The sequence below is a fragment of the Primulina eburnea genome, chromosome 10 (assembly GCF_022965805.1).
Source record: "Primulina eburnea isolate SZY01 chromosome 10, ASM2296580v1, whole genome shotgun sequence".
NCBI classification, from domain to species: Eukaryota; Viridiplantae; Streptophyta; class Magnoliopsida; order Lamiales; family Gesneriaceae; genus Primulina; species Primulina eburnea.
Genome location: NC_133110.1, coordinates 13,774,874 through 13,802,423, shown reverse-complemented (window position 1 = coordinate 13,802,423; position 27,550 = coordinate 13,774,874). Strand labels below are relative to the sequence as shown.

The following is a 27,550-nucleotide window of genomic DNA, read 5'->3' as shown; positions in this document are numbered from 1 at the left end:
TGAATGTTTTATATATATATATATATATATATTTAGATAACTAACATTTAAAAATATGTTCTATTTAGATATATGTGTAATAAAAGAGTTACTTTGGAGAGAGTTCAAAAAAGTTTTATGGTTTATGCATAAGTTTTTAGGTTTGCTACCTTTTGCTATGACAAGCGAGCAAACTTGGGCTGCCACACATCGATTTGGTATTTAAAGAATTCGCTGGTGAACCCAAGTTGGTGATTTATTGTTAAATTTTATCGTGAATTATTTAGTTCTTGCCATATTGATAAGTTGTTTTTGATACTGGGTGAGAAAATTGAAGATAAAGCATTCTAGATTTGATAAAAAGGTTGTTTGAATGTAAGATAGTCAACATTGAATTGGGTGGGGTTTGTTTAGGCAGGGGTCTGCCTCAAGAATCTGCCTTGAGTTCGATGTTGATCAATGTTTAATTTAATTGGTTTGATAAGGAAGTTCAAGAATTACTATTAAACACGAATAAAGAGATTCCTAAGTTCGTGGAAAATGATCTTGTATCGGCTGAAAGAGATTCAGACCATGTTTTTATTATAAGCCATTGAAGATTTATGATGTCCGATTATTGGATGAGATATTGATTGTTACTTCAGGAACAAAGATTGATGGCTTTAGAATTGAAGAATAGAGTAGTGAAGTTATTAGAACGTGATTTGGATTTGAGAGTGGATAAACTTACAACGGTCATTCATAGCGCGGTTCACTACAAAAAACAGAAGGCGTAGCGACGGTTTTAATAAAACCGTCGCTATTATAGCGACGGTTTTTCCTAAACCGTCGCTATAGAGCGACGGTTTTAAAAAATCATCGCCTATTAAATTTAGCGACAATTTACTAACACCCGTCGCTAAGCGACGATTTTATTAAAACCGTCGCTATATTAGCGACGATTTTTCATCAACCGTCGCTAATATTGCGGCAATTCCACAAACCGTCGCCCATGTGCGACGGTCTTGTATTCTACCGTCGCTATGTTAGCGACTGTTTTCAATCAACCGTCGCTTAATTTTAAAGACGACGGGTTTTATCAAAACAGTCGCTATAGAGCAACAGTTTACATAAACCGTCGCTTAATTTGATAAGCAACGGTTTTGATAAAACCGTCGCTATATAGCGACGGTTCAAGCTAAATATAGCGACGGATTTTACGAAATCGTCGCTAAATATAGCGACGGGTTTTTAAAACCGTCGCTAATATTAACGACGGTTTTGTATAAACCGTCGCTTAATATTAATACGGTTTCTTAAAACCGTCGCAAAAATAGCGACGATCTTCTTCCAAAGAACCGTCGCTATAAGCGACGGGAGTTGAAAAACCGTCGGTTCTAGAATACGACGTAGCCTCCGGTGACGGATCGCGAAACCATCGTTAAAACCGTCGCCTTACCCTTTTCATTATCTAAATAATAATTCCAAACTATAACAAAAGAATCATTAATATTTTCAATATCAATCTTCATAGTTTAATCTAGAAATTAATGAAACTCTAATCAAATAATTGCATGCACAATGATATTAGTATTATTAAACATTAAGAGACCTGAAGTAATTAAATTTAATGTCATTATCTAATTTTTATGTAACAAAAATCAGCTCAAACAAATGATAAAATATTTTATTTTGTTTAATAAAAAATATCGCCAAAGCCTATTTTTATAAAATTTGTCGTTCGTCTATAATTATCATATGCTAATAAATATTTCATTATGTTTATAAACCAAATTAATCTTTTAAAATATGATATCATTTCTAACAATTTCTTAAATTTGAAATAATAAAATACTATCATATTTAAGTAATTATTCTAGTTAATTATAAGAAAATCATATAAAAATTATTTCTAAATTTTTTAATATAATATCAAGATTTTGTTTTTTTTTATTTATGTGATATCATAATTTTGTGTGTTGTGTGTGAATTTGTATACTCAATCAGGAGTAGGTCTCTTGTGAGACGATCTCACGAATCTTTATCTGTGAGACGGGTCAACCTTACCGATATTAACAATAAAAAATAATACTCTTAGCATAAGAAGTAATATTTTTCATGGAAGATCCAAATAAGAGATCCATCTCACAAAATACGATTCGTGATATCGTCTCACATAAGTTTTTACACTCAATCCGGAAGCCAATTTGCATGATTGAATTTTAGTTAATTTAGAATAATTTTTTTGCCACAATATAAAATACTTTTCATCAAATCAAGATTCTTTGCATTGGTGTCTCCTTTAAACCCTAAGCCTTCACCGCTTTCCACAGGCGAGTCTTCTGTGCTTAATAATTATTTTGAATTTGGTGTAAATACGAAAAAAATCCGTTGTTTTTTCCTGTACCGATAATCTTCGCTGTTTCACCGTTAAATTATTTCAACTCAAGATTTTTGTTAGCCCTTTATGTTTTCTGTAGTGGTTTTTGCCTTTCTGAAGTGCGTAAATTGATTTTAAAGTTCTGTGAATTTTTTTTTGCTAGCATAAAGATGTCGTCTTTAAGGAATGCTATTCCAAGAAAAGCTCACAAGGAGCGCGCTCAGCCGTAAGTGTGATTATTTTTTGGGGCCATTAATTTATTTATTGCCCGTTTTGAAATATTTTGACGTATATTTCTGGTTCACTCAATTGATGATTTGTTGTGTGTACCAGGTATTTGAGAAGGAAATTTGGGCTGCTCGAAAAACATAAAGATTATGTCATTCGTGCACGAGCCTATCACCAGAAAGAGCAGACTTTACTGTTAATTTCTACTACCCTGCGTCTTGTTGGTTTTGGTAGCATTTTATGAACGAAATTTGGCGAGTTCTTATTTTATGGTAAGTCGCTTCTGCGTGTTTATAAAAGAAACTTAAGGAAAAAGCAGCATTGAGGAACCCAGATATAACGGCCTAGAAATCCTTACTTGAAAATTTGCGGAAAAATTAAAATTTTTCTTTTTAAAATAATCAAAATTGCCTCATTCACAAAGTCAACTGATAAATCAAATTTAAATGTTCAAAATAGCAGCAGAAGAAATTATTACTCGCCAAAATAACCAGTTAAAGTATTCAACAACTGATTAAATTTTGAGCATAAAAAAATGGCAAGTGCTGTAAATGAGGTCCTCGGGTGCCACTACTGCCGACCCAAGCTAGCTCACTGGTCCCCCTGCCCTCGGCCCCGACATCATCAGTACCTACAACAATCAAGTCTAGTGAGCCTAAAGACTCAGCATGCATATATTGTAAATAACGAGTAAATAATATAGTAAAATTTGCATGGGAGTAAAAATATCATGTCCTGAGGCATAATGTGAAAATAACTTATCATGAGCAATTATAAAATATCATGTCATGAGGCATAATGTGAAAATAACTTATCATGAGCAATTATAATACGTGCATAACTGAACTGAAAATCGTAGTGAAAATGTTTGCTCCTTGGAGCCCTGTACTGAAATAGCATGTAAAAGTTCTGTTGAGATTATGGTCTACGCAAGTGGCCCCTGAACTGAACTGACCGATAACTGGCGACCGGACCGGTAACTTGCGACCGGGTTTAGTAATGTTTCTCTGATCAGACTAATGCCACAGTATACTGGGTGAAACTGAACTGAACTGACCGGTAACTGGCGACCGGACCGGTAACTGGCGACCGGATTTAGTAATGCTCCCATGACCGGTAACTGGCGACCGTGTGAAGTAATAATCCCATGATAGTAAAGTGGCCACAAGCAATATCGCATAAATCTCAAAATGAATATTTTGCACGTGATATAATTAAATAACATCATTAAATATGAACAATTTCGATCTTCTTGCATTAAAATCATGTACTTGCGATATTTAAAAATATCTATATGGCTTGATTGAAGAGTGAAAGAGGATATAAACATGCCTTGGTTTGTTTTGACAGAAAACAAACGAAATAACGACGCGGCGTGGCGGAGACGGAGTGGTCTTCACTTTCTCACTTTTTCTCTCTTAATTCCTTTAAACCAAACATGCACCATAATTATTATAATAGCGTAAAAATCGTAAACGTGATGCATGAACATTTAAAAATATCATGATTTGTGCTCAGGGCGCTGTCAGGACCAACATCTCATCCCAGGTGCAAATGACCATTTTGCCCCTAGGCGTAAAATTCCTTATAAACACCCTTGCTAGGCTCAAGACCGAACTCACCAAGACCTCCTGGACCAGCCCTAGCTGCCTTACTGACCTAGAAACCTGCCCACGCAAAGCACTAGATGAACCTCTCCAAAACAAGTTACCCGATTCCCCTTCAACTAAACCCCATTCGATCTGCTCATGGACCGATACAAGCTGTTCCAGCCCTTAACCCACCTCTCCTAGACCTCGACTGGACCCTCATGGACAGCACCTAGTTCTGGTTCAGCCCCTTTTTCAGCGGAGTCTACTCTGCCTTGCACCATACCTCTCGAAACCCTTACCACCCAAGAACACCACCTCTCGGCCCTTCATTCTATAACAATCAGCAACAAATTTAATCTCCAAAACAACATCATGACACCATGTTCAGCCCCTTAACAACCAAAACCCGCAGCCCCTTGCACAACATACGAAGAAAAATGAGTTGGTGAAGAGAAACGCAAAGATTTGAACAAAACCGAAGCCTTACCATGCTATGTGTTGGATCGAAATATCTATGCAAATAACACATAAATTAAAAAGTATTTAGCATGTATGAAGCAGAAATGAAAGTACATGGCATGCCTGATGATTTGTGCCAAAAAGCTCGAAGGAAATGCACGCCCGAGGTGTGGGAAGAGCTTGAGTTTGGAGGAAAAGAAGGAACCGACAATTCTTTAATTTTCTGCTGCACTCACTAGAAGGACCACTGATTGGAGGGAAGTGTCGGTTGGTACACAATTAATAGGTTTAGGAATACTTAGAGTAGTAGTAAAATAATAATCAATAATACTTATGGGCCCTAAATTGGTTTAATTAAAAGCTTAAAAGAGTTTTAAGTCCAACGAGCTTAAAAGTTGGCTCATTAAAAACAAACACACTCCTGAAAAATATTTCGTGTTGGAAAGTTTTTGAAAATATTAGTCGAACCCTCAAAAAGTCCCCCGATTCGATAAATTTTACGTACCGTTAAAAATTAAAATCCTGCGGGTAAAAATATCCAATAAATCCCAATTCTTGAAAAATACTTTTAAAACATCTTATATTAATTAATAAAAATTAATAATGTAATTAAAATAATTTTCTTTAAAATTTCCCGGCCTCCGCTCCTCGTTCGTGCACAAAATTAAACATAAATATCATAGTGCAAGAACTTTTAAAATTTCTTGAATTAAATCCTATCATGAAATAATAATGCATAAAATACATAAAAATAATAAACACAATTTAATAAAATACACATACATTTATGCTTTTAAAAAAATATAATAAAATACCAAAGAATTTAATAATTTGCATGTATGCCAACTTTTTAAAATATATTTACTAACGTGCTAAATTACCCCTTCTTAAATAATTCTTTATTAATGTATCTCAATACTCCATCTCCAGTCCAACCTCACTTATTTAACTGAAAAGATAACAATTAAACTACTGCGTAAAATAAATAAATTTATAGAAAAGAATTTAAATACTCATACAATAAAAATCATTTTAATTTAAATACTAGAATTGTGCATGGCTTATACGTAGCCTAATTTACGGGTTCTACAACCCTTTACCCCTTAAAAGAAATTTCGTCCCCGAAATTCGCTTATCCTTGATAAACAAAAAAGTTTAGACTCTCAATTCTAGAATCCTAATAATCCACGCTTCCGATGCGCTAATCTGATAAGATAAATATTAAGCTGTCCTTACGTCTCCTCAATCATAAATAAATTTGTCTACCAAAATCCTTGTTTGTGAATCGCAACTTAAAACAACTTATGGTGACTTAGTTCTATTCAACTATAGCCCCAAATTTTAACTTATCTCACGATTCCTCCTTCTAGAAATGGATGTCCGAACTTATCGCACCTTACTTTTCTTATACTATACTCGTAATATTCATCGACCTATTATATTAGCATTTATGCAGTTTGACTTAAGAAATCTTTGTACTAAAATTTATTGATCGACTTCTATTCTCAGTAGAACGCTTAAAGGTTAAACCTTATGTCACCCTCATAGTAGTACTAGCCTAGAATCTTTGAACCGAATATTTATCTTACGGCACCAAACTTACGTAACTTATTATTTACAAGAGCATCCCGGATGTGAAATTGTCGTAAATCTTAAACTTCGAATAACGTTAATCCATAAGAGCTCAATTATACAACATCGACCTATTACCTTAATAATAACACTTCTAGCAACAATTACCTGCTCAAACTATCCTCTTCCCAATTACAATATAGTTGAGGCCTAGAACTCTGGACTTCCTTATTGGAACAAGTGTCGCATTCTTATATGTCCTTAATGCTTACTTAATTCTAGCATATAAACTTAATAAGTTAGCACATGGTAGCAATAGACTAACTTTACTAAATCAATTTCACTTATAACCCATAGAATTCTAGAATCCCTATATCAAGCTTTTAGATTTCTTACTTGATAAAAAAAATCTTAATAGTAATCAATTGATAACTTATATTGAACACAACTAATTCTCTTTTGTTTTTATTTCACCCAAAATTTCCGTATGAGCAAATATCCCATAAATTTGAAATTAAAATTTACCTAATCCAAATAGCTTTGAATAATTCCAATACACATATCCGTTTAGTCCCAAATTTGTTAATGACTTCCAAAATTTCTCAAGACAAGGTGTCTACCTCACCCCTTACATGCGTCTATCAATTAAACTAACCATCATCGTACCCAACTTTCCTAAAAATTTTAAATTCTCACAAGGTATAATCTTAACTGTTAAGATCATGACTAAAACTTACGACACATCAAACTTATGTTCCCAAAAATAACTCAATGTTTATCCTTATAACTTAACTAACCGATCAAATTTACCTTAAATCGTCATCACTTTAAATTCTTGATTTGCCACAACATTATTTCACTAACGTTTAAACTTTCACGCCTAAGATTGATTCATCTTACAATGTCCTTGGTTACCATTCATTATAACATTATAACCCAAATATCTAAATATTCTATATTTCCTTCGAGCCTAAATACCCGAAAATTCCTACCATTTAAACCGTTCAATTCTCACTTACTACTAAATAAGTTCTCAAATTTTTTTAAAAAAAAATTGTAAAAATTAATTCTTACTTTCCTCGAATATCATCAAATTTTTCCCTAAATCTCGAAAATTCCATAATTACCCATGAGTCCTCAGTATTCTCAATTTCATTTTATAGATTTCCCGTATCATAAGGTTCAATAGTCTTAAGTTTATTAAACCCAAAATTAATTCCCATAACACGTCTTACATTTCTATAAATACTTAAAATTCCAATTCATCAAAAGTTCGCATTTAATCCTTAAAATTTTTCAAAATTGCAATCTGACCCTTACAGTTCTCCAAATTTACATTTTGGCCCTACAACTCTTCGAAATTTGCATCATTGTCCCCATAAAATTTTCCATCTTTACCTCATTAAACTTTTAGATTCTCGAACTCGAAATTCAATCCCAAAATTTGGTAAATTCAAAAATAGTCACTTAGAATTTTATTTTTTTGAACTTAGGTCCTCAAATCATTGGTTATTACAATTAGGTCCTTAAAATTCTCAACTCCTGCAATTCAATCCTCAAATCCAACTATGTCGAGCATGCATCCTAAATAAATTCTCATAATTAATCTTACATTTCCATAGATACTTAAAATCCTCAAATTGTACATTTATAATCTTACAGATTGTCGTAGTCTTCGAATCGCTATTGCTTATATGAAATCCTCAAAAATTTACTCGACTAGCAACCAAGAACCATTAATAATTTCTTAGAAATTCTACAAGTCTCAAAAGCATTCATAATTTTTAAGTTTAACTTATGACCCATAAGTAGAACATCAGTACTACTAACCCAAAAATTAATATAGTCAAATAATTTACGACCTCTCCTAATGCCCAATAGCGAAATTCTTATTTATGTCCGATGGGGGTGGAGGTGCATTTCCCTCCTGCCTCTGATTCTCACCGTCCTCATGACGGTGCTCATCATTTCTCGTGCGCTCAAGGATGCGTCTAGGAGGCATACTGTTCCATACATAACCCAAACGTAACCAACATGCATAATTCCATAATTTACTTTAAATAAACACTGAAATAATTAAAGAATCTCAATGTAAAACATTTCATGGAAGCATGCTGTCAAAATAATTCATGCTTTAAATAAAATGCTGAAATGTAAAACTTACAGACCGAAGACGTGGCTTCGTGAGCTTCTCGTGGTCAGTAGTAGTGTAACCCTTTACAAGAACATAGGCTCTGATACCAACTATAACGGCCTAGAAATCCTTACTTGAAAATTTGCGGAAAAATTAAAATGTTTATTTTTAAAATAATCAAAATTGCCTCATTCACAAAGTCAACTGATAAATTAAATTTAAATGTTCAAAATAGTAGCAGAAGAAATTATTACTCGCCAAAATAACCAGTTAAGTTCAACAACTGATAAAATTTTGAGCATAAAAAAATGGCAAGTGCTGTAAATGAGGTCCTCGGGTGCCACTACTGCCGACCCAAGCTAGCTCACTGGTCCCCCGCCCTCGGCCCCGACATCATCAGTACCTAAAACAATCAAGTCTAGTGAGCCTAAAGACTCAGCATGCATATATTGTAAATAACGAGTAAATAATATAGTAAAATTTGCATGGGAGTAAAAATATCATGTCATGAGGCATAATGTGAAAATAACTTATCATGAGCAATTATAAAATATCATGTCATGAGGCATAATGTGAAAATAACTTATCATGAACAATTATAATACGTGCATAACTGAACTGAAAATCGTAGTGAAAATGTTTGCTCCTTGGAGCCCTGTACTGAAATAACATGTAAAAGTTTTCTGTTGAGATTATGGTCTACGCAAGTGACCCCTGAACTGAACTGACCGGTAACTGGCGATCGGGTTTAGTAATGTTTCTCTGGTCAGACTAATGCCACAGTATACTGGGTGAAACTGAACTGAACTGACCGGTAACTGGCGACCGGACCGGTAACTGGCGACCGGATTTAGTAATGCTCCCATGACCGGTAACTGGTGACCGGGTGAAGTAATAATCCCATGATAGTAAAGTGGCCACAAGCAATATTGCATAAATTTCAAAATGAATATTTTGCACGTGATATAATTAAATAACATCATTAAATATGAACAATTTTGATCTTCTTGCATTAAAATCATGTACTTGTGATATTTAAAAATATCTATATGGCTTGATTGAAGAGTGAAAGAGGATATAAACATGCCTTGGTTTTTTTTGACAAAAAACAAACGAAATAACGACGCGGCATGGCGGAGACGGAGTGCTCTTCACTTTCTCACTTTTTCTCTCTTAATTCCTTTAAACCAAGCATGCACCATAATTATTATAATAGCGTAAAAATCGTAAACGTGATGCATGAACATTTAAAAATATCATGATTTGTGCTCAGGGCGCTGCTAGGACCAAAATCTCACCCCAGGTGAAAATGACCATTTTGCCCCTGGAAACCCAAAAATTACCATTTTGCCCCTAGACGTAAAATTCCATGCTTTTGACCTTTTCTTAATTCCATTGACTCTGACATGTCCCAAATAATTATTTAAGCCTATAAGAATTTTACCATAATTTTATTTGGTTTAAATCGATGATTTTTAAATTAATCCTTAAATACAACATAATAATGCGCTTTAATCCCGAATTAAATCAAACCTTAGCATAAAGTTCCCAAATTAAAAACATGAACTTCTAATAATTATCTGAGCTTAAATATAATTTTCCATAATTTTACTAAACTTAAATCTAGGCGTTTCAATTAATTCTTTAATTAATGTTTCGTGCGGTGACTAAATCTCGGATTAATCCAAAACTCATTATTTTGATCCGAAACTTACCAAACTCCTTAAAATGTCCCAAAAAATTATTAAAAGCATTCCTAGATGTAAATTGGAGCCCATTTCGTAACTTAAACGAATTGTTTTAAAACTTGAATCGGGGTCCCGGTTTTAACCCGAATTGACTCGAAACTTAACCGAATTTTTCCCCAACTTATACCACACCTAATACACTCATTTACAGCCTTAAAATCATCCAAACCAACCCTCTAAACCTTCGAGCATGACTCTGGACAGTGGCTGGAAAAAATTCCGCAATCCTCATTGAAACTCCTAGGCAACTAAGCTTGAGTGCAGCACCTTATAAGTGCACCTTAAAAATTCCGCAATCCTCATTGAAACTCCGAGCCGAAAAGTGCAGAACCTTATAAACACCCTTGCTGGGCTCAAGACCGAACTCACCAAGACCTCCTGGACCAGCCCTAGCTGCCTTACTGACCTAGAAACCTGCCCACGCAAAGCACTAGATGAACCTATCCAAAACAAGTTACCTGATTCCCCTTCAACTAAACCCCATTCGATCTGCTCCTGGACCGAGACCAGCTGTTCCAGCCCTTAACCCACCTCTCCTAGACCTCGACTGGACCCTCATGTACAGCACCTAGTTCTGGTTCAGCCCCTTAGTTCAACTGGTACCAGGATTGCTGCCAAGATCTATATAAGTCCAGGAGGTCTTGGGTTCTAATCCTAGGGAGGTAAAAGCTCCAGTGCCTGGGCTGGAGAAGTTCTATGAGTAATGGGTAATAGGATAACCGAGAGGGGACTTAAGCACAATCGGGAACAACCCATGTGAATTACACCAGATGAATTTTACTTCAAGATGATTAAAACAAAAACTGTTGGCGGAGTCCATAAACCTGAGTAAGCTGGAAAATTTTATTTTTATGAGGTTATATGTTCTCTTTTGAGGATATTTATTTGAGTGTAATTTGAATATTAGCTGTTGAGTGTGGATTTTGTAAAGGAGCCAGGCTAATAAGTACATTAACGAAGAGCTGATGTTGATGAAGACCCAAGACATTGGATATATTTTGCAGAAGCTTCAAACTGAAAAAAAGGTTTTATTTTAGAGTTTCTGGTTTTTTTGGTCTCGGATTCTCAAGATAGCTGTCATGCAGGATCTTTATTCTGAAATTTAACTTTTTGGATGAAAAAATTGAAAGACTTAATGGTATGCTGCATTCTCTTGACAATCAGTCATCATCCAAACATGTTTATTATGCCGACAACAGGTGAGTGATCAAGCCCTTTTTCTGCTGATTCTTGATAGTTTTCATACCCATTTTTTAGAGTAGTCAATTTCATGTTATAACAGTTATGTCACCACCAAAGTTTATTCTTTTCTCATTATTAGATATGGTCGCTTCTGATAGCTCAATTAATTTATTTCTTCAAAGTCATTTTATTCCCTTCTGCTTTAGAAAGAACGTCTAATATGTAATCTAGGCAATTAAGATAAAACTATCCGAAGGCCAATTTCAAAAGTTCAATGACCAAGGGGCAATGAGAATGTCATCTCTGGAACTTTTGTTTGAATCACTTGAATTCCATGTTTACACTTGTGTGTCTGCAAATGCCAGATTTTTTTTTTCATCCAGGACAGTGATTTGGTGGTAATGTACTGGTCACACAAAGTATTAATGCATAAAATGGTGCAGGGCAAATATTGCTCAGTAGTATAGCATTTTGATTTTAGTAGATATTTTTGTGATTCATGAAGTATGTTGGCTGGCTGTTGATTCTCTTTATAGGGAGGAGGCAAGAGAAGTAAGCAAAAAAGTTTCAGAACAAGGGAACCTATCAGCTTTTAAAGACTTGCCTAAAGTTATTTTGAGGTACTGAAAGCTATTTTTTTTAGTCAATTGCCTCCTACAAAATTGGATTGCCAGGTTGATAACCTGTCTCTACTTGCCTCCCCACAATTAAGATCCCTACCGAGTACCGAATGATATCATTACCGTCAATCCATAAGCTATATTGCAAAAACGAAGTGGACTACAAATTTTCCTTGACAATCAGAAATAATTTGCTTTAGTCTGCATGTCCTCACAGCTCTTTCTATTTGTCTCTTCACCACCCATACTTTACCCCCTTTAAGTTATCAATACCTCACTTGTTGATTGAATATAGTGATATTTGGCGCCTTGTCATAATATCTTATTTTTCTTATTGAATTTAGTTTTCAATTTCTACTTCTTTGGTATTCCCTGCTATTGTTCGAGTTTTCTCTTCAAAAACTTTTTTGATTTGTTGGTCACAAATATATACCAATTGGGAATATCAATCGCATGCTATGTGAGTTAATTATAATTCCATTTACGCGTGCATGATATATATTTATGGCCGTGTGTCCTTTTTGTCTTGTCTGGACTTTCTACTTGGCTTCTATTTCTTCCCAGAGATCAATACTATTCCGTCATTGTGAGTGCTGTATCTTTGTATAAATTTTATGGGAATTAGGGGATGATACTTTTCTCCATCATTTATCCTTGCACTTGACGAACTTTGGTTCAAGAAATTGAATTGATGCACAAGTGCTAGAGCAGTTTAAACCCAACTGACGTTTCTTGTATCATGAACTACTATCTATCATATTCCCTAAAGGATCTTGCTTGTTGGCAATCGTTGCTGCATTTTCCTAATATATAATCCTTTTTCTATGCTGTATCTTTCTACTTTGATTTTGGGTATTTAGTTTTATTCCAAATGAGTTTTCTGTTTCTTGTAGAACATAACTTTATCGAATCAAATGGTTGGTTATCTGTCCGCCGTGCACAAATCCTTTTCCTTTTGATGAGTTTTGCTTTGGTTGATTTCCAAATTTCTTTTCAGTCTCTCCTTGGCTTTAGGCCTTCATATTACTTTTGTTTCTCTTCTACATCGAGGAAGTTAGACTAGAATTTGTTGTTGAGGAGTTTAGTTTAATCGTGTATAGAAACACGATCAACATGCAGGAAGACAGATTCTTCATATCGAGAGCTAGATGCTAGAAAAAACCGGTTAAAAGATCTAGAGAAAATATACACGGATATGTCTATGCAGAAAGAGTTACAGGTATCATTATTTCAGAGAGTACGTTATACGCTTCATTTTTTCTTGTTTCGCTGTAGGGTAATCATTTTAATGCATCATTGGTGCAGAAAAGGGGTAAGAAACGCAAACTGCGTGAAGATGAAATGGTTAGTCCCACTTCAAGACCCGTGTATAAATGGCGATAGGAAAGGAAACGTTGAATAGAATACTTATATAACGAAGATTTCTTGAATGAGAACCTGAGGAGGGGACGTGCAACAATATCATGTAGTCATCTGGGAAGCACAATTTTCGTAACTCTGTGAAAACTGCGTGATTTTTTAATCGGATCAACCGTAAATGTTGAAACATAATTTTTCTGTGACTGATGTTGGAAACAAAAGTATACTTCAATGTTTTCATAACCGGATCATCTTCATAACCGGACCGGTGATCGAATCGAAAAACACATGTTGAATTTGTGGTTTGAATGAAAATTGTTATATTATATAAAATATTAATATAATATTATAAATAATGAAAAAGATATAGTTACCGATATAGTGATATTTCATGCTTTTAAGTTCCCAAAAATACTCTGCCATTAGAGCAGTCAGATCCGTCAAATTTCACTGCGAAGAACTACAATAATGTGTGTAAAGTTTATAGCTTATATTTTCACTGTCGAAATTCTTTTCCATAAAAATATAATAGAAAAAGTGGGGAAATAGAGTGTTTTTTGAATGTTATATATATATATATATTATATATATATATATATATATATTTTGAAAACTAACATTTAAAAATATGTTCTATTTAGATATATGTGTAATAAAAGAGTTACTTTGGAGAGAGTTCAAACAAGTTTTATGGTTTATGCATAATTTTTTAGGTTTGCTACCTTTTGCTATGACAAGCGAGAAAACTTGGGCCGCCACACATCGATTTGGTAATTAAATAATTCGGTGGTGAACCCAAGTTGGTGATTTATTGTTAAATTTTTCGTGGATTATTATTAGTTCTGGTCATATTGATAAGTTGTTTTTGATATTGGGTGAGAAAATTGAAGATAAGGCATTTCTAGATTTGATAAAAAGGTTGTTTGAATGTAAGATAGTCAACATTGAATTGGGTGGGGTTTGTTTAGGCAGGGGTCTGCCTCAAGAATCTGCCTTGAGTTCGATGTTGATCAATGTTTACTTTAATGGGTTTGATAAGGAAGTTCAAGAATTACTATTAAACACGAATAAAGAGATTCCTAAGTTCGTGGAAAATGATCTTGTATCGGCTGAAAGAGATTCAGACCATGTTTTTTTTTATAAGCCATTGAAGATTTATGCTGTCCGATTATTGGATGAGATATTGATTGTTACTTCAGGAACAAAGATTGATGGCTTTAGAATTGAAGAATAGAGTAGTGAAGTTATTAGAACGTGATTTTGATTTGAGAGTGGATAAACTCACAACTGTCATTCATAGCGCGGTTCACTACAAAAAAACGGAAGGCGTAGCGACGGTTTTAATAAAACCGTCGCTATTTTAGCGACGGTTTTTCCTAAACCATCGCTAAATTGCGACGGTTTTTATTAAAACCGTCATCTATTAAGTTTAGCGACAATTTTCTTAGCGACTGGTTTATTAAAACCGTCGCTATATTAGCGACAGTTTTTCATCAACCGTCGATAATATTGCGACAATTCCACAAATCGTCGCCCATGTGCGACGGTCTTGTATTCTACCGTCGCTATGTTAGCGACCATTTTCAATCAACCGTCGCTTAATTTTAAAGACGACGGGTTTTATCAAAACAGTCGCTATAGAGCGACAGTTTATATAAACCGTCACTTAATTTGATAAGCAACAGTTTTCATAAAACCGTCGCTATATAGCGACGGTTCAAGCTAAATATAGCAACTGATTTTACGAAACCGTCGCTAATATTAACGACGGTTTTGTATAAACCGTCGCTTAATATTAACGAAGGTTTCTTAAAACCGTCGCAAAAATAGCGACGGTCTTCTTCCAAAGAACCGTCGCTCCCGTCGCTTCTAGAATGCGACGCAACCTCCGGTGACGGATCTCGAAACCGTCGTTAAAACCGTCGCCTTACCCTTTTCATTATCTAAATAATAATTCCAAACTATAACAAAAGAATCATTAATATTTTCAATATCAATCTTCATAGTTTAATCTAAAAATTGATGCAACTCTAATCATATAATTGCATGCACAATGATATTAGTATTAATAAACATTAAGAGACCTGAAGTAATTAAATTTAATGTCATTATCCAATTTTATGTAACAAAAATCAGCACAAAAAAATGATAAAATATTTTATTTTGTTTAATAAAAAATATCGCCAAGCATATTTTTATAAAATTTGTGGTTCGTCTATAATTATCATATGCTAATAAATATATTTTTATGTTTATAAACCAAATTAATCTTCTAAAATATGATATCATCTCTAACAATTTCATAAATTTGAAATAATAAAATGCTATCATATTTAAGTAATTATTCTAGTTAATTATAAGAAAATCATATAAAAATTATTTCTAATTTTTTTAATATAATATCAAGATTTTGTTTTTTTATTTATGTGATATCATAACTTTGTGTGTTGTGTGTGAATTTGTATACTCAATCAGGAGTAGGTCTCTTGTGAGACGGTCTTACGAATCTTTATCTGTGAGACGGGTCAACCCTATCGATAGTAACAATAAAAAATAACACTCTTAGTATAAAAAGTAATATTTTTCATGGAAGATCCAAATAAGATATCCATCTCACAAAATACGATTCGTGATATCGTCTCACATGAGTTTTTGCACTCAATCCGGAAGCCAATTTGCATGATAGAATTTTAGTTAATTTAGAATAATTTTTTTGCCACAATATAAAATACTTTCATCAAATCAAGATTCTCTGCATTGGTGTCTCCTTTAAACCCTAAGCCTTCACCGCTTTCCACAGGCGAGTCTTCTGTGCTTAATAATTATTTTGAATTTGGTGTAAATACGAAAGAAATCCGTTGTTTTTTTTTTGTACCGATAATCTTCGCTGTTTCACGGTTAAATTATTTCAACTCAAGATTTTTGTTAGCCCTTTATGTTTTCTGTAGTGGTTTTTGCCTTTCTGAAGTGCGTAAATTGATTTTAAAGTTCTGTGAATTTTTTTTGCTAGCATAAAGATGTTGTCTTTAAGGAATGCTATTCCAAGAAAAGCTCACAAGGAGCGCGCTCAGCCGTAAGTGTGATTATTTTTTGGGGCCATTAATTTCTTTATTGCCCGTTTTGAAATATTTTGACGTATATTTCCGGTTCACTCAATTGATGATTTGTTGTGTGTACCAGGCATTTGAGAAGGAAATTTTGGCTGCTCGAAAAACATAAAGATTATGTCATTCGTGCACGAGCCTATCACCAGAAGGAGCAGACTTTACTGGTAATTTCTACTACCCTTCGTCTTGTTGGTTTTGGTAGCATTTTATGAACGAAATTTGGCGAGTTCTTATTTTATGGTAAGTCGCTTCTGCGTGTTTATAATAGAAACTTAAGGAAAAAGCAGCATTGAGGAACCCAGATGAATTTTACTTCAAGAAGATTAAAACAAAAATTGTTGGCGGAGTCCATAAACCTGAGTAAGCTGGAAAATTTTATTTTTATGAGGTTATCTGTTCTCTTTTGAGGATATTTTAGCTGTTGAATGTGGATTTTGTAAAGGTTCCAGGCTAATAAGTACACTAACGAAGAGCTGATGTTGATGAAGACCCAAGACATTGGAAATATTTTACAGAAGCTTCAAACTGAAAAAAAGGTTTTATTTTAGAGTTTCTGGTTTGTTGGAACATTTCATGTTCGCAATCTTGATTTTGATGTTAACAAAACTTGTCATTGTGTTTCTAACATATTTAATCAAGTGTGAAGTTGCAAACACAATAAGCAAGCTGAAACTGAATTCTGCACAAACTGAATTTCTGGCGAGCTTCGGTGATTTGATGATATCTCTCAGCTGTATGATCCAAATGACAATCCGCCAAATGGACTGATTAGAAAACTCAATTTGGGACAAGTCGAATTTCACATCAGTTGGGCAAAATCGGATGTTATCATGGTCTAACTGATCGCTGAATGACCGAACTGATGACACGAAAACAGCAATGCTGTGGTATTTTGGTCATATCTCTCAGCTCGGTTATTGAAACGAAGCGATTCAGTATGCTTTGGAAATATAAGACGATGATCTACAAATCATCTTCAGAAGTCAAAGTCTGAATAGAAGCTTAAGATGCTGATAAATGGAAATGAAGCTACTGGTTCTGCAAAAGCTGAAACTGAACTGAACCGAAACAGCTGAAACTGAACTGAAGCGAACCAGTTGATCTGAACCAGACCAGTTGAACCAGACAAGCTGAAAACCAGTTGAACCAGACCAGTTGAACTGAACCAGACCAACTGAACCGAACCTGAAGCTGACCGACTGAACTGAACTGACCAAGCTGCTGACCAACAGAACTGAACTGAACCAGCAGTTGACCAACTGAACTGAACCAGCTGCTGACCAGTTGAACTGAATGACCAGTTGAGTTGACCAGTCGGGAAATTTTCCAGCAAGATAAATGTGACTGTTGCACTTCCCGAAACAGTACATAAACTTTTCAAACGGTCATATTCTTGTGTTTAACGTATATATCATTGTTGGGGCTTATAAATACAACATATTGAAGATCAAACAAGAGCTTTCCAAAGGGATTCAAAGCATGGGCAGTTAGCATGAATATATCAGCTAGTTGAGAGCACAAGCCCTTGTGTGAGGATACATTTGAGATGTACACTGTAAAGGATAAATTCCTCACACACAATCACTCACACATATACAAGAGAGTTGAGCATCAAAGTTTAGTTGAGTGAGTCTTCACACAAAGACATAAAATATTGTGTTGTAGTCTTTGCATATGAGACATTAAACAATATGCTGATTGTGAGGTGCTGCCTACAATCTTGAGTGCTAGGAGTTCAGTTTTAGGCGGTGGGTAAGTCCTAGCTGAATGGGTTTATACAATGAGTTGTATAAATCAAAGTCTTCTAGTGAATCCTTCCCAAGGGGAAGAAGGGGCGATGTAGGAGTTGTTAATTTCCGAACATCCATAAACAAATTCGTGTCTATTTATTTATTACATTTACTTATCATTTCCACTATTTTTAAAGATGCATTGTTGAAGCATTTTATGTGTTCTTCAAATACCAAAATATTGCATATCAAGTGTTTGATAAAATGCTTCAACCAAAATAGTTTTACTCATTCAACTTGCATATATTTTAAATGCTTTACAAAATCTTGAATCAGTTTCTACGAAGGATTATTTTGTGTGTCTTTCGCTTGGTTTAAAAACCAAACTTGATTTAATTCATCGGTGTTCAATATTTCAAGAACCGAACTATTGTAGCTCAACGATTACGATAACCGATCAGTGGTATCAGAGAAGGTTGTTCTTGAAAGAACATTGAAACTGATTTTGATGTTTAAAATTCAAAAATTTCAGATTTTTTAAACATATATATGCAAAACTGAATTTTCGCGCAGCTTGCAGCAACCATGGGAAAAATAGCATATCTCCTTGCTCGAGTGTCCAAATGATGAACCGTGTTTTGCGTTGCAAACTAGACTCATAGAGGTTCGCAGCAATATAAAATTTGCAGCCTAATTATGCACAAAAAAATACAGTTTATTCGTTGAAGGCAGAGCATATGTGCTGCGGCAAAAAATGAGCCATGAAAAAATTGTTTAGTTATCCCTCTTCTTTTATATTTTTTAAAATTTCAAAAATATAGGAGGAGAACTCATTAAAATTTTAATGGAGTTGTTATTTTTAAATATTGAGGGGGAGAAAATTTTGTGCTCAAAATATTTTGAAAATATGATTTTTTGATTCACACAAAAAGGGGGAGAAATATGTTAGTTGAATTGATTGTTTATCCATGTTTTGTGATCACCAAAAAGGGGGAGATTGTTTGAACATTTCATGTTCTCAATCTTGATTTTGATGTTAACAAAACTTTTTATTGTGTTTCTAACATATTTACTCAAGTGTGAAGTTGCAAACACAAGAAGCAAGCTGAAACTGAATTCTGCACAAAATGAATTTCTGGCGAGCTTCGGTGTTCTGATAATATCTCTCAGCTGGATGATCCAAATGACAATCCGCCAATTGAAATGATTAGAAAACTCAATTTGGGACAAGTCATATTTCACATCAATTGGGCAAAATCGGAAGTTTTCATGGTCTAACTGATCACTGAATGACCAAACTGATGACACGAAAACAGCAATCAGTTGGGTTTGAGCAGCTGTGGTATTTTGATCATATCTCTCAGCTCGGTTATTGAAACGAAGCGATTTTGTATGCGTTGGAAATATAAGACGATGATCTACAAATCATCTTCAGAAGTCAAAGTCTGAATAGAAGCTTAAGATGCTGATAAATGGCAATGAAACTACTGGTTGCTGATTTAAGCACACCAGCTGAAACTGAACTGAACCGAACCAGTTGAGTTGAACCAGACCAGCTGAAGACCAGTTGAACCAGTCCAGCTGAAAACCAGTTGAACCAGACCAGTTGAACTGAACCAGACCAACTGAACCGAACCAGCAGCTGACCAACTGAACTGAACTGAACCAGCTGCTAACCAGCTGAACTGAACTGAACTGAACCAGCAGTTGACAATCTGAACTGAACCAGCTGGTGACCAGTTGAACTTAATGACCAGTTGAGTTGACCAGTCGGGAAATTTTCCAGCAAGACGAATTTGACCGTTGCATTTCCCGAAACAGTACAGAAACTTTTCAAACGGTCATATTCTTGTGTCTAACGTATATATCATTGTTGGGGCTTATAAATACAACATATTGAAGATCAAACAAGAGCTTTCCAAGGGGATTCAAAGCATGGGCAGTTAGTATGAATATATCAGCTAGTTGAGAGCACAAGCCCTTGTGAGGATACGTTTGAGATGTACACTGTAAAGAATAAATTCCTCACACACAATCACTCACACATATACAAGAGAGTTGAGCATCAAAGTTTAGTTGAGTGAGTCTTCACACAAAGACGTAAAAGATTGTGTTGTAGTCTTTGCATATGAGACATTAAACAATATGCTGATTGTGAGGTGCTGCCTAAAATCTTGAGTGCTAGGAGTTCAGTTTTAGGCAGTGGGTAAGTCCTGGCTGAATGGGTTTGTACAATGAGTTGTATAAATCAAAGTCTTCTAGTCAATCCTTCCCAAGGGGAAGAAGGGGTGACGTAGGAGTTGTTAATCTCCGAACATCCATAAACAAATTCGTGTATATTTATTTATTGTATTTACTTATCATTTACACTGTTTTTAAACATGCATTGTTGAAGCATTTTATGTGTTCTTCAAATACCAAAATATTGCATACCAAGTTTTTGATAAAATGCTTCAACCAAAATAGTTTTACTCATTCAACTTGCACAAATTTTAAATGCTTTACAAAATCTTGAATCGGTTTCTACGAAGGATTATTTCATGTGTTTTCCGCTTGGTTTAAAACCAAACTCGATTTAATTCATCGGTGTTCAATATTTCAAGAACCGAGCTATTGTAGCTCAACGATTACGATAACCGATCCTAACACTGGTTTTTAGGGTGTCGGATTCTCGAGATAGCTGTCATGCAGGTTCTTTATTCTGAAATTTAAATTTTTGGATGTAGAAAATTGAAAGACTTAATGGTATGCTGCATTCTCTTGACAATCAGTCATCATCCAAACATGTTTATTATGCCGACAACGGTGAGTGATCAAGCATTTTTTCTGCTGATTCTTGATAGTTTTCATACCCATTTTTTAGAGTAGTCAATTTCATGTTATAACAGTTATATCACCACCAAAGTTTATTCTTTTCTCATTATTAGATATGGTCGCTTCTGATAGCTGAATTAATTTATTTTTTCAAAGTCATTTTATTCCCTTCTGCTTTAGGAAAAACGTCTAATATGTAATCTAGGCAATTAAGATAAAACTATCCGAAGGCCAATTTCAAAAGTTCAATGACCAAGGGGCAATGAGACTGTCTTCTCTGGAACTTCTGTTTGAATCATTTGAATTCCATGTTTACACCTGTGTGTCTGCAAATGACATATTTTTTTTTTCATCCAAGACAGTGATTTGGTGGTAATGTACAGGTCACACAAAGTATTAATGCATAAAATGGTTCATGGCAAATATTGCTCAGTAGTATAGCATTTTGAACTTAGTAGATATTTTTGCGTTTCATGAAGTATGTTGGCTGGCTGTTGATTCTCTTTCTAGGGAGGAGGCAAGAGAAGTACCCAAAAAAGTTTCAGAACAAGGGAACCCATCAGCTTTTAAAGACTTGCCTAATGTTATTTTGAGGTACTGAAAGCTTATTTTTTTTAGTCAATTGCCTCCTACGAAATTGGATTGCCAGGTTGATAACGTGTTTCTACTTGCCTCCCCACAATTAAGATCCCTACCGAGTACCAAATGATATCATTACCGTCAACACATAAGCTATATTGCAAAAACGAAGTGGACTACAAATTTTCCTTGACAATCAGAAATAATTTGCTTTAGTCTGCCTGTCCTCACAGCTCTTTCATTTGTCACTTCACCACCCATACTTTACCCTCTTTAAGTTATCAATACCTCACTTGTTGATTGAATATGGTGAAATTTGGCGCCTTGTCATAATATCTTATTTTTCTTATTGAATTTAGTTTTCAATTTCGACTTCTTTGGTATTCCCTGCTATTGTTCGAGTTTTCTCTTCAAAAAATTTTTTGGATTTGTTGGTCACAAATATATACCAATTGAGAATATCAATCGCATGCTATGTGAGTTAATTATAATTCCATTTATGCGTGCATGATAAATATTTATGGCCGTGTGTCTTTTTTGTCTTGTATGGACTTTCTACTGGGCTTCTATTTCTTCCCAGAGATCAATACTATCCCGTCATCGTGAGTGATGTATCTTTGTATAAATTTAATGGGAATTAGGGGATGATACTTTTCTCGATCATTTATCCTTGCCACTTGACAAACTTTGGTGCAAGAAATCGAATTGATGCACAAGTGCTAGAGAATTTAAACCCAACTGACGTTTCTTGTATCATGAACTACTATCTATCATATTCCCTAAAGGGTCTTGCTTGTTGGCAATCGTTGCTGCATTTTCCTAAAATTTAATCATTTTTCTATGTTGTATCTTTCTACTTTGATTTTGGGTATTTAGTTTTATTCCAAATGACTTTTCTGTTTCTTGTAGAACATAACTTTATCGAATCCAATGGTTGGTTATCTGTCCGCCGTGCACAAATTCTTTTCCTTTTGATGAGTTTTGCTTTGGTTGATTTCCAAATTTCTTTTCAGTCTCTCCTTGGCTTTAGGCCTTCATATTACTTTTGTTTCTCTTCTACATCGAGGAAGTTAGACTAGAATTTGTGGTTGAGGAGTTTAGTTTAATCGTCTATAGAAACACGGTCAACATGCAGGAAGACATATTCTTCATATCGAGAGCTAGAGGCTAGAAAAAAACGGTTAAAAGGTCTAGAGAAAATATACACGGATATGTCTATGCAGAAAGAGTTACAGGTATCAATATTTCAGAGAGTACGTTATACGCTTCATTTTTTCCTTGTTTCGCTGTAGGGTAATCATTTTAATGCATCATTGGTGCAGAAAAGGGGTAAGAAACGCAAACTGCGTGAAGATGAAATGGTTAGTCCCACTTCAAGACCCGTGTATAAATGGCGACAGGAAAGGAAACGTTGAATAGAATACTTATATAACGAAGATTTCTTGAATGAGAACCTGAGGAGGGGACGTGCAACAATATCATGTAGTCATCTGGGAAGCACAATTTTCGTAACTGTGTGTAAACTGCGTGATTTTTTTTAATCGGAACAACCGTAAACGTTGAAACATAATTTTTCTTTGACTGATGTTAGAAACAAAAGTATACTTCAATGTTTTCATAACCGGATCACCTTCATAACCGGGCCGGTGATCGAATCGAAAAACACATGTTGAATTTATGGTGTGACTGAAAATTGTTATATTATATAAAATAATAATATAATATTATAAATAATGAAAAAGATATAGTTACCGATATAGTGATATTTCATGCTTTTAAGTTCCCAAAAATACTATGCCATTAGAGCAGTCAGATCCATCAAATTTCACAGCGAAGAACTCCTATAATGTGTGTAACGTTCAAACATAATTTTTCTTTGACTGATGTTGGAAACAAAAGTATACTTCAATATTTTCATAATCGGATCACCTTCATAACCGGACTGGTGATCGAATCGAAAAACACATGTTGAATTTATGGTGTGACTGAAAATTGTTATATTATAAATAATGAAAAAGATATAGTTACCGATATAGTGATATTTCAGGTTTTTAAGTTCCAAAAAATACTCTGCCATTAGAGTAGTCAGATCCATCAAATTTCACAGCGAAGAACTCCTATAATGTGTGTAAAGTTTATAGCTTATATTTTCATTGTCGAAATATTTTTCCATAAAAATATAATAGAAAAAAGTGGGAAAATAGAGTGTTGTTTTGAATGTTTTATATATATATATATATATATATATATATATATATATTTAGAAAACTAACATTTAAAAATATGTTCTATTTAGATATATGTGTAATAAAAGAGTTACTTTGGAGAGAGTTCAAACAAGTTTTAGTTAATTTAGAATAATTATTCAGCCACAATATAAAATACTTTTCATCAAATCAAAATTCTCTGCATTGGCGTCTCCTTTAAACCCTAAGCCTTCACCGCTTTCCACAGGCGAGTCTTCTGTGCTTAATAATTATTTTGAATTTGGTGTAAATACGAAAGAAATCCGTTGTTTTTTTCCCGTACCGATAATCTTCGATGTTTCACGGTTAAATTATTTTAACTCAAGATTTTTGTTAGCCCTTTATGTTTTCTGTAGTGGTTTTTGCCTTTCTGAAGTGCGTAAATTGATTTTAGAGTTCTGTGAATTTTTTTTGCTAGCATAAAGATGTTGTCTTTAAGGAATGTTATTCCAAGAAAAGCTCAGAAGGAGCGCGCTCAGCCGTAAGTGTGATTACTTTTGGGGCCATTAATTTCTTTATTGCCCGTTTTGAAATATTTTGACGTATATTTCCGGTTCACTCAATTGATGATTTGTTGTGTGTACCAGGCATTTGAGAAGGAAATTTTGGCCGCTCGAAAAACATAAAGATTATGTCATTCGTGCACGAGCCTATCACCAGAAGGAGCAGACTTTACTGGTAATTTCTACTACCCTGTGTCTTGTTGGTTTTGGTAGCATTTTATGAACGAAATTTGACGCGTTCTTATTTTATGGTAAGTCGCTTCTGCGTGTTTATAACAGAAACTTAAGGAAAAAGCAGCATTGAGGAACCCAGATGAATTTTACTTCAAGATGATTAAAACAAAAACTGTTGGCGGAGTCCATAAACCTGAGTAAGCTGGAAAATATTATTTTTATGAGGTTATATGTTCTCTTTTGAGGATATTTATTTGAGTGTAATTTGAATATTAGCTGTTGAATGTGGATTTTGTAAATGAGCCAGGCCAATAAGTACACTAACGAAGAGCTGATGTTGATGAAGACCCTTAGATATATTTTGCAGAAGCTTCAAACTGAAAAAAAGGTTTTATTTTAGAGTTTCTGGTTTTTTGGGTCTCGGATTTTCGAGATAGTTGTCATGCAGGTTCTTTATTTTGAAATTTAACTTTTTGGATGCAGAAAATTGAAAGACTTAATGGTATGCTGCATTCTCTTGACAATCAGTCATCATCCAAACATGTTTATTATGCCGACAACAGGTGAGAGATCAAGCCCTTTTTATGCTGATTCTTGATAGTTTTCATACTCATTTTTTAGAGTAGTAAATTTCATGTTATAACAGTTATGTCACCACCAAAGTTTATTCTTTTCTCATTATTAGATATGGTCGCTTCTGATAGCTCAATTAATTTATTTCTTCAAAGTCATTTTATTCTCTTCTGCTTTAGAAAGAATGTCTAATATGTAATCTAGGCAATTAAGATAAAACTATCCGAAGGCCAATTTCAAAAGTTCAATGACCAAGGGGCAATGAGACTGTCTTCTCTGGAACTTCTGTTTGAATCATTTGAATTCCATGTTTACACCTGTGTGTCTGCAAATGACATATTTTTTTTTTCATCCAAGACAGTGATTTGGTGGTAATGTACAGGTCACACAAAGTATTAATGCATAAAATGGTTCATGGCAAATATTGCTCAGTAGTATAGCATTTTGAACTTAGTAGATATTTTTGCGTTTCATGAAGTATGTTGGCTGGCTGTTGATTCTCTTTCTAGGGAGGAGGCAAGAGAAGTACCCAAAAAAGTTTCAGAACAAGGGAACCCATCAGCTTTTAAAGACTTGCCTAATGTTATTTTGAGGTACTGAAAGCTTATTTTTTTTAGTCAATTGCCTCCTACGAAATTGGATTGCCAGGTTGATAACGTGTTTCTACTTGCCTCCCCACAATTAAGATCCCTACCGAGTACCAAATGATATCATTACCGTCAACACATAAGCTATATTGCAAAAACGAAGTGGACTACAAATTTTCCTTGACAATCAGAAATAATTTGCTTTAGTCTGCCTGTCCTCACAGCTCTTTCATTTGTCACTTCACCACCCATACTTTACCCTCTTTAAGTTATCAATACCTCACTTGTTGATTGAATATGGTGAAATTTGGCGCCTTGTCATAATATCTTATTTTTCTTATTGAATTTAGTTTTCAATTTCGACTTCTTTGGTATTCCCTGCTATTGTTCGAGTTTTCTCTTCAAAAATTTTTTTGGATTTGTTGGTCACAAATATATACCAATTGAGAATATCAATCGCATGCTATGTGAGTTAATTATAATTCCATTTATGCGTGCATGATAAATATTTATGGCCGTGTGTCTTTTTTGTCTTGTATGGACTTTCTACTGGGCTTCTATTTCTTCCCAGAGATCAATACTATCCCGTCATCGTGAGTGATGTATCTTTGTATAAATTTAATGGGAATTAGGGGATGATACTTTTCTCGATCATTTATCCTTGCCACTTGACAAACTTTGGTGCAAGAAATCGAATTGATGCACAAGTGCTAGAGAATTTAAACCCAACTGACGTTTCTTGTATCATGAACTACTATCTATCATATTCCCTAAAGGGTCTTGCTTGTTGGCAATCGTTGCTGCATTTTCCTAAAATTTAATCATTTTTCTATGTTGTATCTTTCTACTTTGATTTTGGGTATTTAGTTTTATTCCAAATGACTTTTCTGTTTCTTGTAGAACATAACTTTATCGAATCCAATGGTTGGTTATCTGTCCGCCGTGCACAAATTCTTTTCCTTTTGATGAGTTTTGCTTTGGTTGATTTCCAAATTTCTTTTCAGTCTCTCCTTGGCTTTAGGCCTTCATATTACTTTTGTTTCTCTTCTACATCGAGGAAGTTAGACTAGAATTTGTGGTTGAGGAGTTTAGTTTAATCGTCTATAGAAACACGGTCAACATGCAGGAAGACATATTCTTCATATCGAGAGCTAGAGGCTAGAAAAAAACGGTTAAAAGGTCTAGAGAAAATATACACGGATATGTCTATGCAGAAAGAGTTACAGGTATCAATATTTCAGAGAGTACGTTATACGCTTCATTTTTTCCTTGTTTCGCTGTAGGGTAATCATTTTAATGCATCATTGGTGCAGAAAAGGGGTAAGAAACGCAAACTGCGTGAAGATGAAATGGTTAGTCCCACTTCAAGACCCGTGTATAAATGGCGACAGGAAAGGAAACGTTGAATAGAATACTTATATAACGAAGATTTCTTGAATGAGAACCTGAGGAGGGGACGTGCAACAATATCATGTAGTCATCTGGGAAGCACAATTTTCGTAACTGTGTGTAAACTGCGTGATTTTTTTTAATCGGAACAACCGTAAACGTTGAAACATAATTTTTCTTTGACTGATGTTAGAAACAAAAGTATACTTCAATGTTTTCATAACCGGATCACCTTCATAACCGGGCCGGTGATCGAATCGAAAAACACATGTTGAATTTATGGTGTGACTGAAAATTGTTATATTATATAAAATAATAATATAATATTATAAATAATGAAAAAGATATAGTTACCGATATAGTGATATTTCATGCTTTTAAGTTCCCAAAAATACTATGCCATTAGAGCAGTCAGATCCATCAAATTTCACAGCGAAGAACTCCTATAATGTGTGTAACGTTCAAACATAATTTTTCTTTGACTGATGTTGGAAACAAAAGTATACTTCAATATTTTCATAATCGGATCACCTTCATAACCGGACTGGTGATCGAATCGAAAAACACATGTTGAATTTATGGTGTGACTGAAAATTGTTATATTATAAATAATGAA

General features: G+C 34.4%; 2 protein-coding genes and 1 pseudogene across 2 annotated transcripts; all 3 read left to right on the top strand.

The window, feature by feature from the left end:
- Positions 1-2,492: 2,492 nt before the first annotated feature.
- Positions 2,493-13,271, top strand: LOC140803574 (probable U3 small nucleolar RNA-associated protein 11; annotated as a pseudogene).
- A 2,978-nt stretch (positions 13,272-16,249) lies between these two features.
- On the top strand, positions 16,250-22,877 carry LOC140803530 (probable U3 small nucleolar RNA-associated protein 11). The gene is made up of 8 exons (XM_073159440.1): positions 16,250-16,305; positions 16,413-16,503; positions 16,608-16,699; positions 16,782-16,875; positions 20,796-20,878; positions 21,394-21,477; positions 22,598-22,697; positions 22,785-22,877. The coding sequence occupies exons 1-8, from the start codon at positions 16,250-16,252 to the stop codon at positions 22,875-22,877; spliced, it is 693 nt and encodes a 230-aa protein (XP_073015541.1).
- A 1,806-nt stretch (positions 22,878-24,683) lies between these two features.
- Positions 24,684-26,951, top strand: LOC140842911 (probable U3 small nucleolar RNA-associated protein 11). The gene is made up of 5 exons (XM_073211116.1): positions 24,684-24,773; positions 24,869-24,948; positions 25,468-25,551; positions 26,672-26,771; positions 26,829-26,951. Exons 1-5 carry the CDS (start codon positions 24,684-24,686, stop codon positions 26,949-26,951), a joined length of 477 nt encoding a protein of 158 aa, XP_073067217.1.
- The last annotated feature ends 599 nt before the right edge of the window (positions 26,952-27,550 follow it).

Bases quoted from the DNA above. Each gene is read 5' to 3' on its own strand.
- LOC140803530 (XM_073159440.1), top strand. From the start codon at position 16,250: ATGTTGTCTTTAAGGAATGCTATTCCAAGAAAAGCTCACAAGGAGCGC. The intron at 16,504-16,607 runs GTAATTTCTACT...TGTTTATAATAG, and splicing joins AGAAGGAGCAGACTTTACTG to AAACTTAAGGAAAAAGCAGC. The intron at 22,698-22,784 runs GTATCAATATTT...TCATTGGTGCAG, and splicing joins CTATGCAGAAAGAGTTACAG to AAAAGGGGTAAGAAACGCAA.
- LOC140842911 (XM_073211116.1), top strand. From the start codon at position 24,684: ATGAGCCAGGCCAATAAGTACACTAACGAAGAGCTGATGTTGATGAAG. The intron at 25,552-26,671 runs GTACTGAAAGCT...GTCAACATGCAG, and splicing joins TTGCCTAATGTTATTTTGAG to GAAGACATATTCTTCATATC. The intron at 26,772-26,828 runs GTATCAATATTT...GTTTCGCTGTAG, and splicing joins CTATGCAGAAAGAGTTACAG to GGTAATCATTTTAATGCATC.